The sequence below is a fragment of the Gambusia affinis genome, linkage group LG22 (assembly GCF_019740435.1).
Source record: "Gambusia affinis linkage group LG22, SWU_Gaff_1.0, whole genome shotgun sequence".
NCBI classification, from domain to species: domain Eukaryota; kingdom Metazoa; phylum Chordata; class Actinopteri; order Cyprinodontiformes; family Poeciliidae; genus Gambusia; species Gambusia affinis.
The window spans coordinates 10,540,360-10,555,087 of NC_057889.1; the positions used below are offsets into that span (position 1 = coordinate 10,540,360).

General features: G+C 36.4%; 1 protein-coding gene across 1 annotated transcript; it reads right to left on the minus strand.

Moving 5' to 3' along the window:
- Window positions 1-470: 470 nt before the first annotated feature.
- slc22a16 (solute carrier family 22 member 16) lies at window positions 471-14,372 on the minus strand. The gene is made up of 8 exons (XM_044106906.1): window positions 14,245-14,372; window positions 12,428-12,904; window positions 11,064-11,181; window positions 8,103-8,664; window positions 6,783-6,910; window positions 3,407-3,516; window positions 3,045-3,144; window positions 471-1,822 (listed from the first exon to the last, which is right to left on the minus strand). The coding sequence occupies exons 1-8, from the start codon at window positions 14,286-14,288 to the stop codon at window positions 1,628-1,630; spliced, it is 1,734 nt and encodes a 577-aa protein (XP_043962841.1). The 5' UTR covers window positions 14,289-14,372; the 3' UTR covers window positions 471-1,627.
- Between the last annotated feature and the right edge of the window lie 356 nt (window positions 14,373-14,728).

The following is a 14,728-nucleotide window of genomic DNA, read 5'->3' on the forward strand; positions in this document are numbered from 1 at the left end:
ACTGGCAGTAATAAGGAATGGGTGTGGCTAGTGGAATTGAACATTTTCTTGTTTTTATGCTTTTGAGTTTCTGGTTCCAGTACAGTGTAATTTCTGTATACTGCATTAATTTCCATCAGTGGACAGAAGGAGTGGCTAACATTAGCAGGAAAATTTAAGCCCCCAACTGTAGCAGACTTCTTTAAATTTTTCCATCCACACAAATGTAAACACTGGTACGGACTTCTCAGGTAATCCATGTGCAGTTTTCCACTCAGAGGCTGAATACAAAGATTTACTTCATGTGAAAGGTGATGCAGAGAGTGAACTTTCTGATACTGCTGCAGTTAAACTTCATCTGCTGCAACAAACAGGAAACAGTGTATATAAGATGATTACAAAAGAGCATAGACAAATTATTTCAATGAATAGCTTTGTCTCTTTACTTATTTTTTTTTTCTAGCAGGAGACATTGAAATAAGCTATGGATGTGGTATTTATGAAACAGTCTTTATTTAGAGTTATTTTCGCTTCTCAATACCATTGTAAAACATGTTTCCTAAAAGCGAAACATAAATCAAATTGAAAAACAAATCTACGGTAGGCATGAGAAGGAATATATTGTCAGTGTGATACATTTATTCCTCTATTATGATAAAAACAATGGCAATGAACCCATTGGTGATGATTGTAGATCTGACTTCTGAGCACCAATGCCTCAATTTTATAATTTACCCTCCTAATGCTCTCTAAGGCTATAGGAAGCCATACATCACCTCAACACGACAGTTTGTTCCTGGATTTGGTCCAAACATCTGGAGATTATATCCTGGCTCCTGAACACAGTATTGGCGTGCATATCCTTGAGTATGTCAAGCATACAGATTGCAAACAGAAATACAAGCATGAGAAAAACTGAACTAAAGTTCTCAACAACAGATTAAACTAGAAAATATACCCACATATACAAGCAGTGGGGCTGCCGGTAAACCCGCCTCTGGGATCAATGGAGTAATGAGGGAGTAATGAGGCTGTCAAACTGATGTTAAACTGTAATACTTTAAGTTTTTCACAGTAGTCTGAATGCCCTGAGATTAATTAGTAAAAAAGGCACATTTCCTATTATAATACATTCCACAGTGCAAACAGGCTAAACTAGATCTCAAATAACTTACTTATAAAGCAATTAGTCTATTTTGTTTTAACTTAAATAATTACAATAAATGCAATTCTGCAGGCATCTCTATCTGTCCAACCATTGTAGTCTTTAGAAATCAGTGTTATGTACAAAAATAATACAAAAATTGATCTGACCCTTTAGGTATTATTCATTTTCCTGTGGTCTCAGAATATGTTCTTAAAATTCCCTCATTCATACTGTTTTGTCATTCCAACATTGACCAATGTAGGTAAGCAGAAGATGCAGAGTTGAAAGTCCTCAGGGCCCCATTTTGTACTGAATTGTTGGTCAGTTTGCAACAAAAAAAAATATCCACAAAAAACAAACTATAGCTCCAATTATTTGATGATAGCTTTTTTGTTTGTGTTTTTTTAATTTTCCACCACTACAGTAAACCATTGATATGTTGTTTGTCTCATTCTTCAGTTCTTTTCCTCCCATGGCCTGGTTTCCCAGCAGCGAGAAAGCTCAGGCTTTAGCTTCATGTTGGTTTAGCTCCATCCCGTCCCTTGCATCTTTGTTGCCAGGGCTTGAATTCTTCTTTCTGGGCTTGCTTCCAAGAGATTCAGCCTCTTCCAAAGTGGTGGGGAGAGGCTTGCCCAAGGTTTCGGGTAAGAGCAAAGCAAGCACTCCAATTATGAATGCCAGGATTCCTACAATGAGCTGAAAAAAGATGGCAAAAGTATATATTTTGTTGAAAAAGCATGTAAAATAAGAACATTGTGACAAGAGAAACACAGACTATGATGCATTTAAATTACATTTCAGCAACACCTGCTAACAAATTTCCTTAACAGCATGCTGAGCTCCTTAGTAAAGGTACATTCATCTCAAAACCCTGCAGGAACTTTTTTTTAAACCCTATTTCATCAGATATATGGCTTCACTAAGAAAATCTGTCTGAATGTTGCATAAGCAAATTGTGACCTGATAGACTCTTAAAGATATTTAATCATGTTAGAGCCAAAACAAACAGTAAAGTGTTTCAAGATACTGAATCGGAAGAATAAATATGCAAAAACAACAATTTCACACCTGTATCATTTTGCTTGTTTTGGCTTAGAATTCAGATTTGGAAAAATAGCCAGTAATGAATTTGGTTTTTGGGCAGAAATCCCTTCATGTAGGGTATTCTGCATCTGTTTTGCTAAAGGTCAACCCTGAAAAGAATAAATCAGCTTGAGTTGTTGAGTCAGCTGATCCTTGAGCCACTATTAGAAAAGACCAGAAAGACTCATGCTTGGATTCAGGTGTAGCAGCTACTAATGTGGCTTTGTTTCTGCAGCTCCTCACCACAGAAACCATTTGAGAGCATATCTGGGATTGCAATCTTTAGTTTGGATCCGACTGATAAAGGAAGGGTAAGAGGCATGCTGTTGTGACAAGTCCAGTTTTACACACATTCAGGCTGAAGCTTTTATCTGTACCACAGAGAGTGCACAAACAGGTTTTTAAAAATGGTTCTGCCTGGGTGTGCTGTGGTGGCACAGGGGTTAAGCCCAACCCACATGTGGAGGCCTTAGTCCTTGATGTGGCTGTTGCAGGTTTGATTCCCAGTCTGGTGACCTTTGCCGGATATCTTCCCCCCTCTCTCATTACCCACTTTCCTGTCAATTCACTATCAAATAAAGGCCACTAGAGCCAATAAAACCTTTAAAAATGGTTCTGCCTTCCTTAAGTTTCCTAATTATGTTAATGGAGTTAACTAAAGACATATGCATCCTTGTGTAATCTGTATTAGTCACTTAAACCCTTATTGGATTTGGTGCAGAAAGATGTAAATAAAAAAAGAAACAGTATCCTTCAAAAATCTTTAGCTAGAATGTTAACCATTTTGACTTTGCCTGACGTGCCTGCAAAATAAAAAACAAAGAAAAGGTCACACCTGAGGTAGATAGACCCAGACATCAGTCAGGTAGACGCAGAAAGGAGCCACAATACTGCCAACACGACACATCATGCTGCCGCTACCTACTGCCAGGGACCTGCAGAGGGAACATCCACGCGCAATTAATTTATTCCAGAAAGACCAAATCAGGACAACAGAATTGCCATTGGTGCCATCCTTATTAATCAACTGCAAAATGTATGAGCATCATAGATTGCAGCAATTTCAGGACAGTTATGGAACCTGAATAAGAGCTCTCTCCTAAATTTGCAAGGTATTTTTATGAGGAAATAGTTGTAAAAGGAAGCCACATATTGACATATGTTTTGTGAATGTTAGAATTTGTATTTGTTTCTCACCTGATGACAGTTGGGTAAAGCTCGCAGGTGTACAGGTAGATGAGGCCAAAGGCAATCGCCACAGCAAACTTTCCAAACATACTGAGAGCGATGGCCAGAGACACTATGTCCTAAAGCTCAGATTGGGTAAAGTTTGTTGATAGGAGACAAAAAACAGGAAAAGACTGTAAGAAACAAGTGTCATATTTATAATTTCACATTATGAACAAAGACTTTAGCTTGCTATATTACATGCAACTTTTTTATTTCTAGGAATAAAGCTAGACTTTTGAACTTACAGACTCACTGATTCACCAATATAATTCATCTTAACAGGCAAGAGAGGTTTGCATTGTGTTCTACGGCAACATAAGTTTCTTCCCCTAGAAGGCTCTCGCATTACAAATAGATGAAGGGTGAATACTACGAGTGATCTATTTGCAATGAAAACTAACCACATTATTGAGCAATGCTGACCGGCGCTTTCCTGCTATGATTTTTACAAGTGATTAAAGCATCAATATCGACTTGATATCTCTTTTATTTACACATTAATGCTGTTTTGCTTGGCATAAATGAATCAACACTTATTCTTTTTACTTTTTTGTAAGGATTATGTATTCATCTGGATGCTAATTAGCCATAGAGATCAAAATGAATATATAGCAGTTTGCCAAGCAAGAAAAATCGAAATGTAATTTCCCTTACTTTAAAGAACAAATATTTTTCTAATCTGTTTTTAACCAGGTATTTGCTTAGAAAATGCATTAAGTAAACAAGCAACATAATAGTGTTCTGGATAATGATACTAATTTCTCCATTCTATTTGGAAGAATCTAAAAGGAGGAGCTGTTTTCAAAAACATCTGAATGCACATGTTTAAAGTGTAAACACTAATTAGCCAATGATATTTTGAGAAACATCTTAATATTGAGTTCAGGCTTTTTGCAGAAAAAAAATGAAGCTATGTAACTGGCTTTAGCTGTCCGTAAGCATTAAACAAAAAAGTACAGACTAAAAGCAAAAATAAATTGCACGGTATTGGCTTCATTGCACCACTGTGTGCTGCAGTGCAAAAATAAGTTTTTGGGAACTGAGCTGAGTAATTGTATCTCTTTTACTCTGATGCAACATGTAGACACAATTGAAAACGCTGACAGAGGGGTGTATGATTTAATGCTGCCAAAGGTTGTTTTGGGTTTTTTTGTCCACCCTGAATTCAGTAAAGCTAAATTTGGGCTGTACTGATGTGGTGAACAAACAGTCACTTTATCTAGTATATGTGGTGTTTGCGCTGTCACATGCTACACACTGAGCTGTTTACAGTTAAACAGTCTCTTCTGGTAATCTTATTTTTGTCAAAGAAGTCACTTGTGAAAGGTGGGAGTGTTTCTCTCCATCATATGCAGCTGCCAAATTTCCCCTAAAAGTCTAAACATAGCGCAAACCACGTTGCAAAAACCATTGGTTGTGATTTTCAGTTTCAAAACTTACAAGAGCTTTTTGTGAAACCACTTAGAGCAGAACAGATGTTCAACTTTACACCTCTCCGCTGTGTTTGCACTGATTGTAAAAGCACACATAGTGGCCAAGGTAATGCAGCTCTTCTTTTTGTATAGTTTTCACAGTTGTGTTGTCTAACCTTAGGAGTTTAGCTCATTAATTGCCATTTTTGCAACCTTTAATTTTTTTTTCTCCTTAATACATCAGATAAAATGTGAAAAAGTAACTTAGATCTGCCTAATTTCCAGCTTGATCAACCTGACAAATGTCTGGAAAAATGTTCTTGGAAACTCCAAAATACCTTTTCTACTATCTTTCTACCAATGATAACTAGGCCATGATAACCACAATACCCTGGGGTGTGGAAGTTGTTACTGACAAAAGAAAGACTCAAAAGTTAGCAATTTTCAGTGGATAAAATGAAGTTGGAGGACACACAAAGACGTAAGAAACTTCTTCAAAGTAAACTATATTTGCTAGATACTTGCAAGGATTTTCAGTAGATAACAGAAAGGATTAATTGAATATAGCTAAACATCACCCCAGTCCTTGCATTTGCTTCCTGTAACTCAAAGAAAAAGACATAAAAATAATTTGACATTTTATAAATCACTTCACACCAATATATACTAAAGATCAGTTGTATCAACTTTACAGAAGACCCAGGTCTTCTGGTTCAAGTCTGCTCTGCATCCCCAGATCCAAACATAGAGAAACAGCATTCTGTTTTTATGTTCTTCCAATCTGAGACAAACTTCCAGAACAACTAAAAAAAATTCTGAAACATTGAGTTTCTTTGAATCAAGTTATTAACTAAAGTACTGTGTACAGTACATAACATCATAGACTGTAAAATGCTTTTTCAATCATTTATCACTTTCTATTACTTTGCAATATAATGTTTTAATTTTTATGGTTTTACTTTCCTTTTAATAATGCAAAAACTTTGAATTACTCTGTTGCTAAAAATGTGGTTTATCTTCTATCATGGATAATTCTTGATCTGGAAATGCTGGCAGCCATTTGGAAATTCGAGAATGAAGGTAGGAGTCAGCAATCCCTACAATACTAAGACAGCTGCAGTTTATGCTAGCTGCCATAGTCATACTAAATCCTAATATTAAATGCTAAAGACTTTAAAATATCAACAAATCCTATTCTCATTGTTTTAAAACAAAATTGATGACATCAAGAGCACTGCATTAATATTGTATAAGGTTTCTGTAAGCAATTTTTCACATTTAATACTTTCACTTATATATCAGAAGTAATTGTATGTTTGTGAAGCTATGATATATTTGAGTTTGTGTGTATACTCTGGTGAGTGGACGTAGAAGAATCTAGAAATAATATAAAATATGCAATTTGTCAATTCAATTTCAGCTGTACTTTTGTTGCTATTTATTCACCCTGTGCTGAACTTGATACTTGATTCAAAATGGCAAGTCAAAGGTTATATTTACTCGAAAGTTAAGTGCAAGCTGTGAGCTAGAGTAACTCTAAACAGGAGTAATGTAGGTCAGAGACCAGAGCACAGACAAATTTCAGACAGGAAGTGTCATATAGCACAGTGATAAACAGTAACCGTCTAGTACCTCAGAGCACTGCCTTAAATTAAGCACTGATAGGAAAAAATACATTGTGCAATACTTTAAAATACCCCTATATTACCTATTGTTACAGCTACCTTTCCTGTTTTTGCTTTGGTGAAGCACACACCCCCTTACAACTTCATACATCGTTTCAGCTGCAGAACTATTCTAGGTTTAATGCTGTGAAATGCTGAAATGTGAATGAATTTACTGACAATGGAGAAGCAATGTAGACTGGCACACAAATGAATGACTTGCTGCATCATTGGAGCTTAAACTGTGCAAAACATCTGCATACATACAGCAGGAACCACAATGATGAGCATACAAGCAACCCCGGCCAGGAGCAGAGCAGGAGCACATGTCTTCTTCCTCCCAATCCGGTCCATTGCAAAGCAGCCAACCAGATAAGAAGGGAGCTCCACAGCCCCTGGAAACAGCCAGTCAAAACAGCCATGTGGTCAAAGGTTTGTCACCCCACTGATACAATGATATTTAATCTAGGAGATCAAAATAACCAGCCAATGTGTGAGCAATGAAGGAAACTTCAAGGTATTCACATTGTTGCTTTAAAGGAAGAAAAGTTATTAACATGTGCCTAGCAGATTCAGCTTAACTGACAATGCAGGTTTAGTAAAGGAACGATTGATTGAGGCTGCAAATTTTCAAAAATAATACCTAGTTTTTTCTTAGAGGAACAGACAGCTTAAGTACAGGACCTGGGAGTAACCCAGTACTCTGAGGATAGCATTACATTACATCTGTGATTTTTTTCAACTAATCTTATCTTCTTAATTAGATGTGATATGGAAACCATTTAGCCGAGGACAGTTTGTGTTCATTCTTGGCTCTCAGATACCATAAACAGAGCTGTAAACAACCCCAACTTGGACAACAACATATGTTTCTCACTCACACATCACCAAAGTATTACAGCATGGAAAAGTTTAGACACCACAGACTAAACCTTTAATGAATGACAAAATATAAGAAAGAACAGAAAATATTTTAGGTTACTCTCTCAAACATCGTTTTGTTCCTTCAACATGTTTTTGGCCATCTTTGAAAAATAATTAATTTTTCAAAGAAGAAAATCCTACTGGATTTTAATTTAAGATCTTTTTCAAACAATTACAGGGGAATAAAGACTGATTCAGTTATTTACTGACACTGTTTCTCATTTTCCACTGATGTTGCTGTAACTAACATCTGTTTTATTTGGATTTGGATCTAAACATAAAAAAATGAAGGCCATTTTCAATTTAAGATTTTTTTTATTTATTTTTTTTAACCTAGCTTGGTTTAAACAGCTGGGATTGTGTGTGCTACTGTTTCATATGCTTAATAATAAGGCATCTGATAAAGACAACTTGCATTAAGATTGCATTAATACACTATTAAAATCCATTGCAGATATGTAGTGATGTGAACTGTGGTATTAAAGTATAGAAAGCTAAACAGCATCTATTATAAAAATAAAAGTGCCAGGATTAGATTCTGGTAAACAGATTTTGTTGCCTAAGTTCCCTAAAGTTATTTACAAAACATATATCATCATTTACATCTTGCTTTAGAATGGATATATTTAATGTATAGTTAGTTATTTTGGATTGGACACTCACCAGCCAGGAAAAGATTAACATACTGGTTTCCTCCCAGATTCACTGAACCTAGAGAGAAGACATAGTAGCCCAAGCTGCCGATGAACCAGATGGCCCACACTGTGCAAGTACGGCCTGCCATCCTCCAGCTGCAAAACAGATCCAGGATGGATAGCTTCTTCTCAGGTTGTGTGGGCCTCTCATCTTTCTCCTTCTCTAGCAGTGCTTTGCCATTCTCCAACTGCATTGGCTCCAGCAGATCCTCCACCTTGAGTCGGCACTCAAGTCCGTTGAATCGGGCTATTGTGTCCAGCAGGACCTGAGTTTCTTGATAACGGCCCTTGGCCATTAAATAGAAAGGCGTCTCTGGGAACTTCCAGCAAAACAGCAGAAAGGGTGAGGTGCATATGGAGAGGATGATCTGGTAGATCCACCAGACTCGGACTAGGTAACCAATCAGAGCCACCACCATGATGCCAACCGCAAAGGCTGCATGGATGTGCATAGAGGTCCATGTACGCACCTTGCTGCCTGTGAACTCTGTCACATACACAAATACAACAACCAGGTAGCCACTGGACACCTGTAAACAGCAACAAGGAACAAAGAAAGAAGAAGGTTTAATGCTGTGAAATGCTGAAATGTGAATGAATTTACTTACATTACAGGAGAAATCATTTGTGTAATGATTACAGTACAGAATTTGCAGAGTTAATTTGCTTTTCTGGGTTCTTTGTGTTACTACTGTGGGCACCAGAAGCAAACTGTCCACTTGTTAAGTATTTAATGGGGCTTGTCTTCCTTTTCAGACCACATATTAAACTCTGAAGTTTTACTGCCATACAACATTGCCAACACAAGAAAGTAAAACGAAAGCTCAGTGTTTAAAATGGGTGCAAGACAACTATCCATAAAGACTCATATCTTCCCTAAATCTCCAAATATTTGTCACTACAAGTGACTGTTTTCTTTGCCATATTAAGTAAATCACTCTGTCGCGAACTGTCTTAATAATTTAAAATTATGGGGTTAGGATTCAAAGCTGAGCTTCAGTGCTTCAAAGCTGCACAGTTACAGTTGGTAAGTTGGGACTATCTGAATGCCTGATTCTGTGTGAAAAACAACAGCTGTTGCTGATCACGAAAGGGGGGGTTGGAAAAAAATGGTGGAAAATAAAATTACAAAAGATTTCCTTTCAGCACAACTTACAAACCATTTGCTTCTCGGCCTATAATGTCTATTTTTTTTTTTCTTCTGAACATGTTTTTTATGTTAAATAATTTCTGTAAATTGGAGACATTTTAACATGTACAACTCAGAAAAACTTTACCTAAAATAATAGGCCACATAAATACATACATTTAAAAAGTCCTTTTATATATATATATATATATATATATATATATATATATATATATATATATATATATATATATATATATATATATAAAATGAGTTTTAAATGTCATATATATAGATAGATATATAGATAGATAGATACATATGTTTTCTTCATAAATAGAAAAAAATCCTGATCTTAGTGGGAAAATAACGAGTTTGACAGTTTCTTGTTTATTTTTTTTTTCCCTTTTGCTCACTTGGTAGCCCATATAATTTATCATGCTCTCTTGCTGTAAGTACATTGATACAGCCAAATGCTAAGAAAGCAGATATAAGACAAAGCAGGTTTAAGACTGTTTAAAGTTATCAAATTATTCATTTTTAATTTCAGTGTCCAGTTGTTGTAGCTTTGGCAAAGACCTTCTAAACTACTCTGACCTCTTAACATCTTTCATATTTTTTCTAATCAGAACTCAGTAGAAGAAAAAGTATCTATGATTTATCAATTTGTTGTGTGTGTGCATTTTCATTTGTCAGAGTATCTTACTCTGATACTATTAATATAATCGTACGCAACCAGTTGCCTTCAAAAGTCACTTTATTAGTAGAAAGAGGTTACTGTTGTTTAACTTATTCTGAGTAGAGGCAGCTGTTCCATCACCGTCCCAGATGTAAGTTGAAAAAACCCATAAACAGGCACCAGATGTTAAAAAAAGGTAAATAGATCCAGTGTTGTGTTCATTCTTGATGAGAGAGAAACACATCAAAGACATAAATAATGTGATAACTTGGCATATAATATTACAAATCAATCTAATAACAGCACAGCCAAGCCAACATCTGTCTTGCTTGTTTCTCCATGAGTTCTCTTAAGCAACTAAAAACCAAGTTAGTTGGCAGTGCCAGTAACTGTGCCAGTACTTGTGCCAGTAACCAGTAAGTGTGGTTACTGGCTTCCTTTATCTTGGATCTCTTCACTACACCTGAATTTTCCCTCTGTGGAACATTAAAGAATTTTTCTATTTCCTCCAGGACTACGTTCTTTCTTAGCTCTTTGTCTAAAGTTTAAGAGGCTTTTTTTTTATTTACGTATTTATTTATTATTATTATTATTATTATTATTATTATTATTATTATTATTATTATTATTATTATTATGTTTCATTCCAAAGATTAGCAAGATATTTAGAGTTTTCTTGATGCAGATATTTGCAGACAGTTTGTTGTGTTTTTGATAGCATGACAAAAGATATTTTCAATAAGATGGTAAATAGGCAGTTTCAGCCTAAAAAAATGTCCGAAATTAATTTAAATACCCCATTAAAAGGTGTCAGAGGATTAAGGATTCGCGACTTTTATGGTAGTACTAAAATACACTGTCACTTGAGTTCTCTTCTTTCTTTTGCTCAAAGTTTGTTAAAATAAAAAACAACATCATTCCGCTCTTTAAATTGTCTCATTAATAAAGTTGCTACTTACATTAACATAAGCAGAAAGAACTAACTATTAAAGTAGCTCAGTGGCCTTCTGGATTTTGCAGTAAGAAACAGTTTCTAGTAAATGGTAAAGTTGGAAATTTAAGAGCTATTTCAAATACCAAGCAATAAAGGGTTGGTAATTTTAAACAAACCTTGACCTCACCATGGCCAGCAGAAAGCGAAGCCCCACAAAAAGGTAGTAGTTCAGAGAGAATGCCACGCCCACCCCAAGTGCAAACTGACAAAGGCTTGTGATCATCAGAATCTTCACACGACCAATTCTGTTGAAAAGACAATCGTGCAAAAGGCAGGGGAAGATGGCCATGGACAGAGAAACAGAAGAAAAGAGGAGGTTTCATGTTTAGGTCAGACTTGTAGCAAAACATCAAGAAATTATTTGGTTGCAACACCTGGTAGACTAAATTAAGGCTTTTTGATGGAGTTATCATTACCAAGCGATGATAACTCCATTGTTTCATGTAGTATATTATTAACATCATTATCTATTTAACATGCCTGTAATTGCTGGAGAAGCCTGATAATCACCCATTCATTTAAGGCAGGTGTTCAGCAGTGGGGAAACAGCTAACACATGCAGAGCGGTGGGCCCTGAGGACTAGGTTTGAGGATCCCTGGTCTATTGCACTACATTTCAGAATGGCTAAAGTAAAGCTAGAGTGTCTTCCCTTTAATGCAGTTCATGCTTTGCTCTTGGTCAATAATATCTGAAAGTTGAATGAATAGCATGAGGACAAAGTAAGACAAATGTGGAAAATGTGTTGATGCTGTGTTTCCCGGTATGTAAAGGAAGATGTTTATGTCAGCTTTGCCAGATATTCTTTCTGTAAATACACAAATATAAGGTTTCTATTCCATTTAATTTTTTTAAAAAAATCTGTTTTGCAGGTTTATCGCAAGGTTGGAAGACTTTAAGCATGTTCATAATCGTCACTTTGAGTTTATGAATGCAAGTCCAGATGCTATATCAAAAAATAATGTTTAATTAACTACTAATGTTTAATTGGTATAAAATAAACTTTCGAAGAAAATAATCTGTGATCTGTCATTGTAGACCCTTTGGAATGATTTGGTAGACTGCATGCCAAGCATGCTCTCCTATAAATGCTGACCAGCCAAGTCTCAGCTGTTAAGCCATGTCAGTTTTTCTGTCTGAGCTCTCCTAGTGTTGCTTCAGACAGTCTGAGAGAGTGCACCCCATGACAAGATTGAAAGTGATCATAGTTTAGTGGGGCTTAAAAGAGAAATCAGCTGTTACACTGCTTGAAAAACAGTCTTGATGTGGAGGATATTTGAAACAACTGCCAACATGCAAGCCTATCTTTTAAGAATTAGAAATCAGATTAGAACATTTCATAATTAGTTGTCATATGCTTTCCACAGCTTTAATTCTGAAAAAACAAACAAACAAACAAACAAACAAACAAACAAAAACAAAAACAACTAAACTATAATTCACAATGAAATGTTTTGATTTCTTTCTTGTTCCATTCTGGAACCATTGCTTACCTGTCAGCAATGTCCCCAAACAGCAGTGCTCCAATCAGCACTCCAAGCATGAAAGTTGGCTGGCACAACTTGGCCAGCCACTCCTTTTCACACACCAAGTCCCAGTCTGTCACAATGCTACTATGAACTTCGGTGTGGTCGTAAACAAAGTTCCCACTGCAGTCTTTCATAGTTTTGTTGCCATAAAAATTGTATGTAAAGTTCTGGGGATTGATTCGCAGGGCGGAGCGGCACCGGCTGAGTTCCCATTGCTCCCCCTCAGATGTTCGAACCACCAAAGGCCCGCCAGCTGGCTTGATGACTGGCAAGACACTTTCCAGGCTGGATCCAGTTATATTACCATACAGGACATCGGTGATGTTGCCTGGCACGCTACACACAAAGCTTGGAGTTTCGACCAGAAAAACTGAGGCAAGGTAGTGGATTCCACATGCTGTGGCCTGGAAGACAGCAGCAAAATATAGACAAGCCTGGAACCTGGAGAGAAGTTAAAATGTAAATAGTTAGAAAGAGGAAATCATTCTGTTATGTTTAATATACATTCCTGACTTCTAATGATTGTTGGTGTACCTTTCTAAGGAGACAGTGTTCTGAATAAAAACAACCTGTTACAAAAGTATTCATGCTGCTTGAACTATCTCAGAGGTTATCACATTATACTTTTTTTCACAGCCCAATATAAAAAAATACATGATAGCATTCTTTCTGTTCTTGATTTTTACAATCATATATCTTCAAAATATTTCACATTCGTGGCTTGAACCCTTTGCTCTGATACCTTTAAATATCATCAAGTGCAACCAATTGTTTCCAATAATCAACTAGTCAGAAAATAGAGTTCACCAGAATGTCATTTCATCTCAGTATAAATCCAGCTATGCAACGTGCTAAGAGGCTTGTTAGAAAACGAGTGAACAAAGAGCACATGAACACCAATGAGACCAGCAAACAGGTCAGGGATAAAGGTTTATAGACATTAATAGGAGGGTTAGGTTATAAAGCAATATCCCAGGCTTTCAAAATCCCACTCATCACTGTTCAATTTATTTTATGAACATGAAGTAAAAATAGGCACCAGCTACAACAGGACAGGGAAAGAGAACATTAATTGTTGAAGCAGTCAAAAACAACATGGTAACTTTGAAGGAGCTGCAAAGATCCACAGCTCAGGTGGAGGATGGGACAACTGTCAAATGTGCAGAGATATGGTTTTTATTGAACAACAACAAGAAGAAGCTATTGTTGAAAGAAAGTTAGCAGAGGTCCTGCTTACAGCTCCTCTCCACCCAATCTGATTGTGTTTTGGTACTATTTTGCAAATAATACTTTAAGTATGATTTACTTTTAGTTTAAACTTCAAGTTTAACATAAAATTGGCTCAGAAGTGCTGAAAACAAATGTGCACCACAATATGTAGTCTGTGATCGTAACTTGACAAATGGTGGAAATCTCACTTGGGTATAGAAACATTTTCAGTGCACTTTATTGACAAGCCAAAATACAGAAATTATTTCAAACTGTCCCTTTATTGTCTGCATCCATCTGCCAGTGCAACAATTTAAATGAAAACTCTAGAAAGCAAAAATTAGGAATATAGGAATATGGTTTATGGAATATGATTTATTAAAATCTCCAATGAATGATTTCAGGTGAAACAATTCCTATTAGTGTTTATTTTTTTTTTAAATAGGGTTATTAAAACGCTCAGAAATCCATTTCAGTCAGAACAATATTCCGAATGTTGTCATCTGGCTTTCATTAAGTCAACAAAAAAGTGGGGTGGAGAGGATAGCTAAGGACGGGAAGTCATTGTTTACCTTTTGAAGTGTCCATACTCGTCGAACATCCTCTCTACTGTCATCTTTGCTGTCTGTGTTTGTGCCTTGGCGCTCCCGGTGCGACTCTCCCAAGCAGACAGCGGAGCTCTCTCTCTGAGCGCCTCAGAGCTGAAAGTGTTCAAGATGACTTTCACTCGTCGTGAGTAGGAGGGGCGCAAAATGTATTATTCACAGATTGCACATACAAACACGCACGCACGCACGCACACAAACACTCACACGCGTGTAAGATATAGTAGATATATCTTCATAAAAATTCTTCTTATGCCGGGTGATGTTTTGCTGTCAAATAAAGCTTGTTATTAACCTGTTAGTGTGATCATCTGTGTTTCTTTTAATGTTTTGTTTCCAAGTCAGTCAAATGTGATCAAAGGCTAAATAATCGGGGCTTTGATGCAGTCATGCGACCATCAATCGTGTTAAATTGACACAATCAATGACAGCGAGCGTTAAGAAGCAGTCA

Coding starts and splice junctions, on each gene's coding strand:
- slc22a16 (XM_044106906.1), bottom strand. CDS start 14,288: ATGACAGTAGAGAGGATGTTCGACGAGTATGGACACTTCAAAAG. Junction 6,911..8,102: donor TGTTAATCTTTTCCTGGCTG/GTGAGTGTCCAA, acceptor GGCTGTTTCCAG/GGGCTGTGGAGCTCCCTTCT. Junction 3,145..3,406: donor CTTTACCCAACTGTCATCAG/GTGAGAAACAAA, acceptor TTCCCTCTGCAG/GTCCCTGGCAGTAGGTAGCG.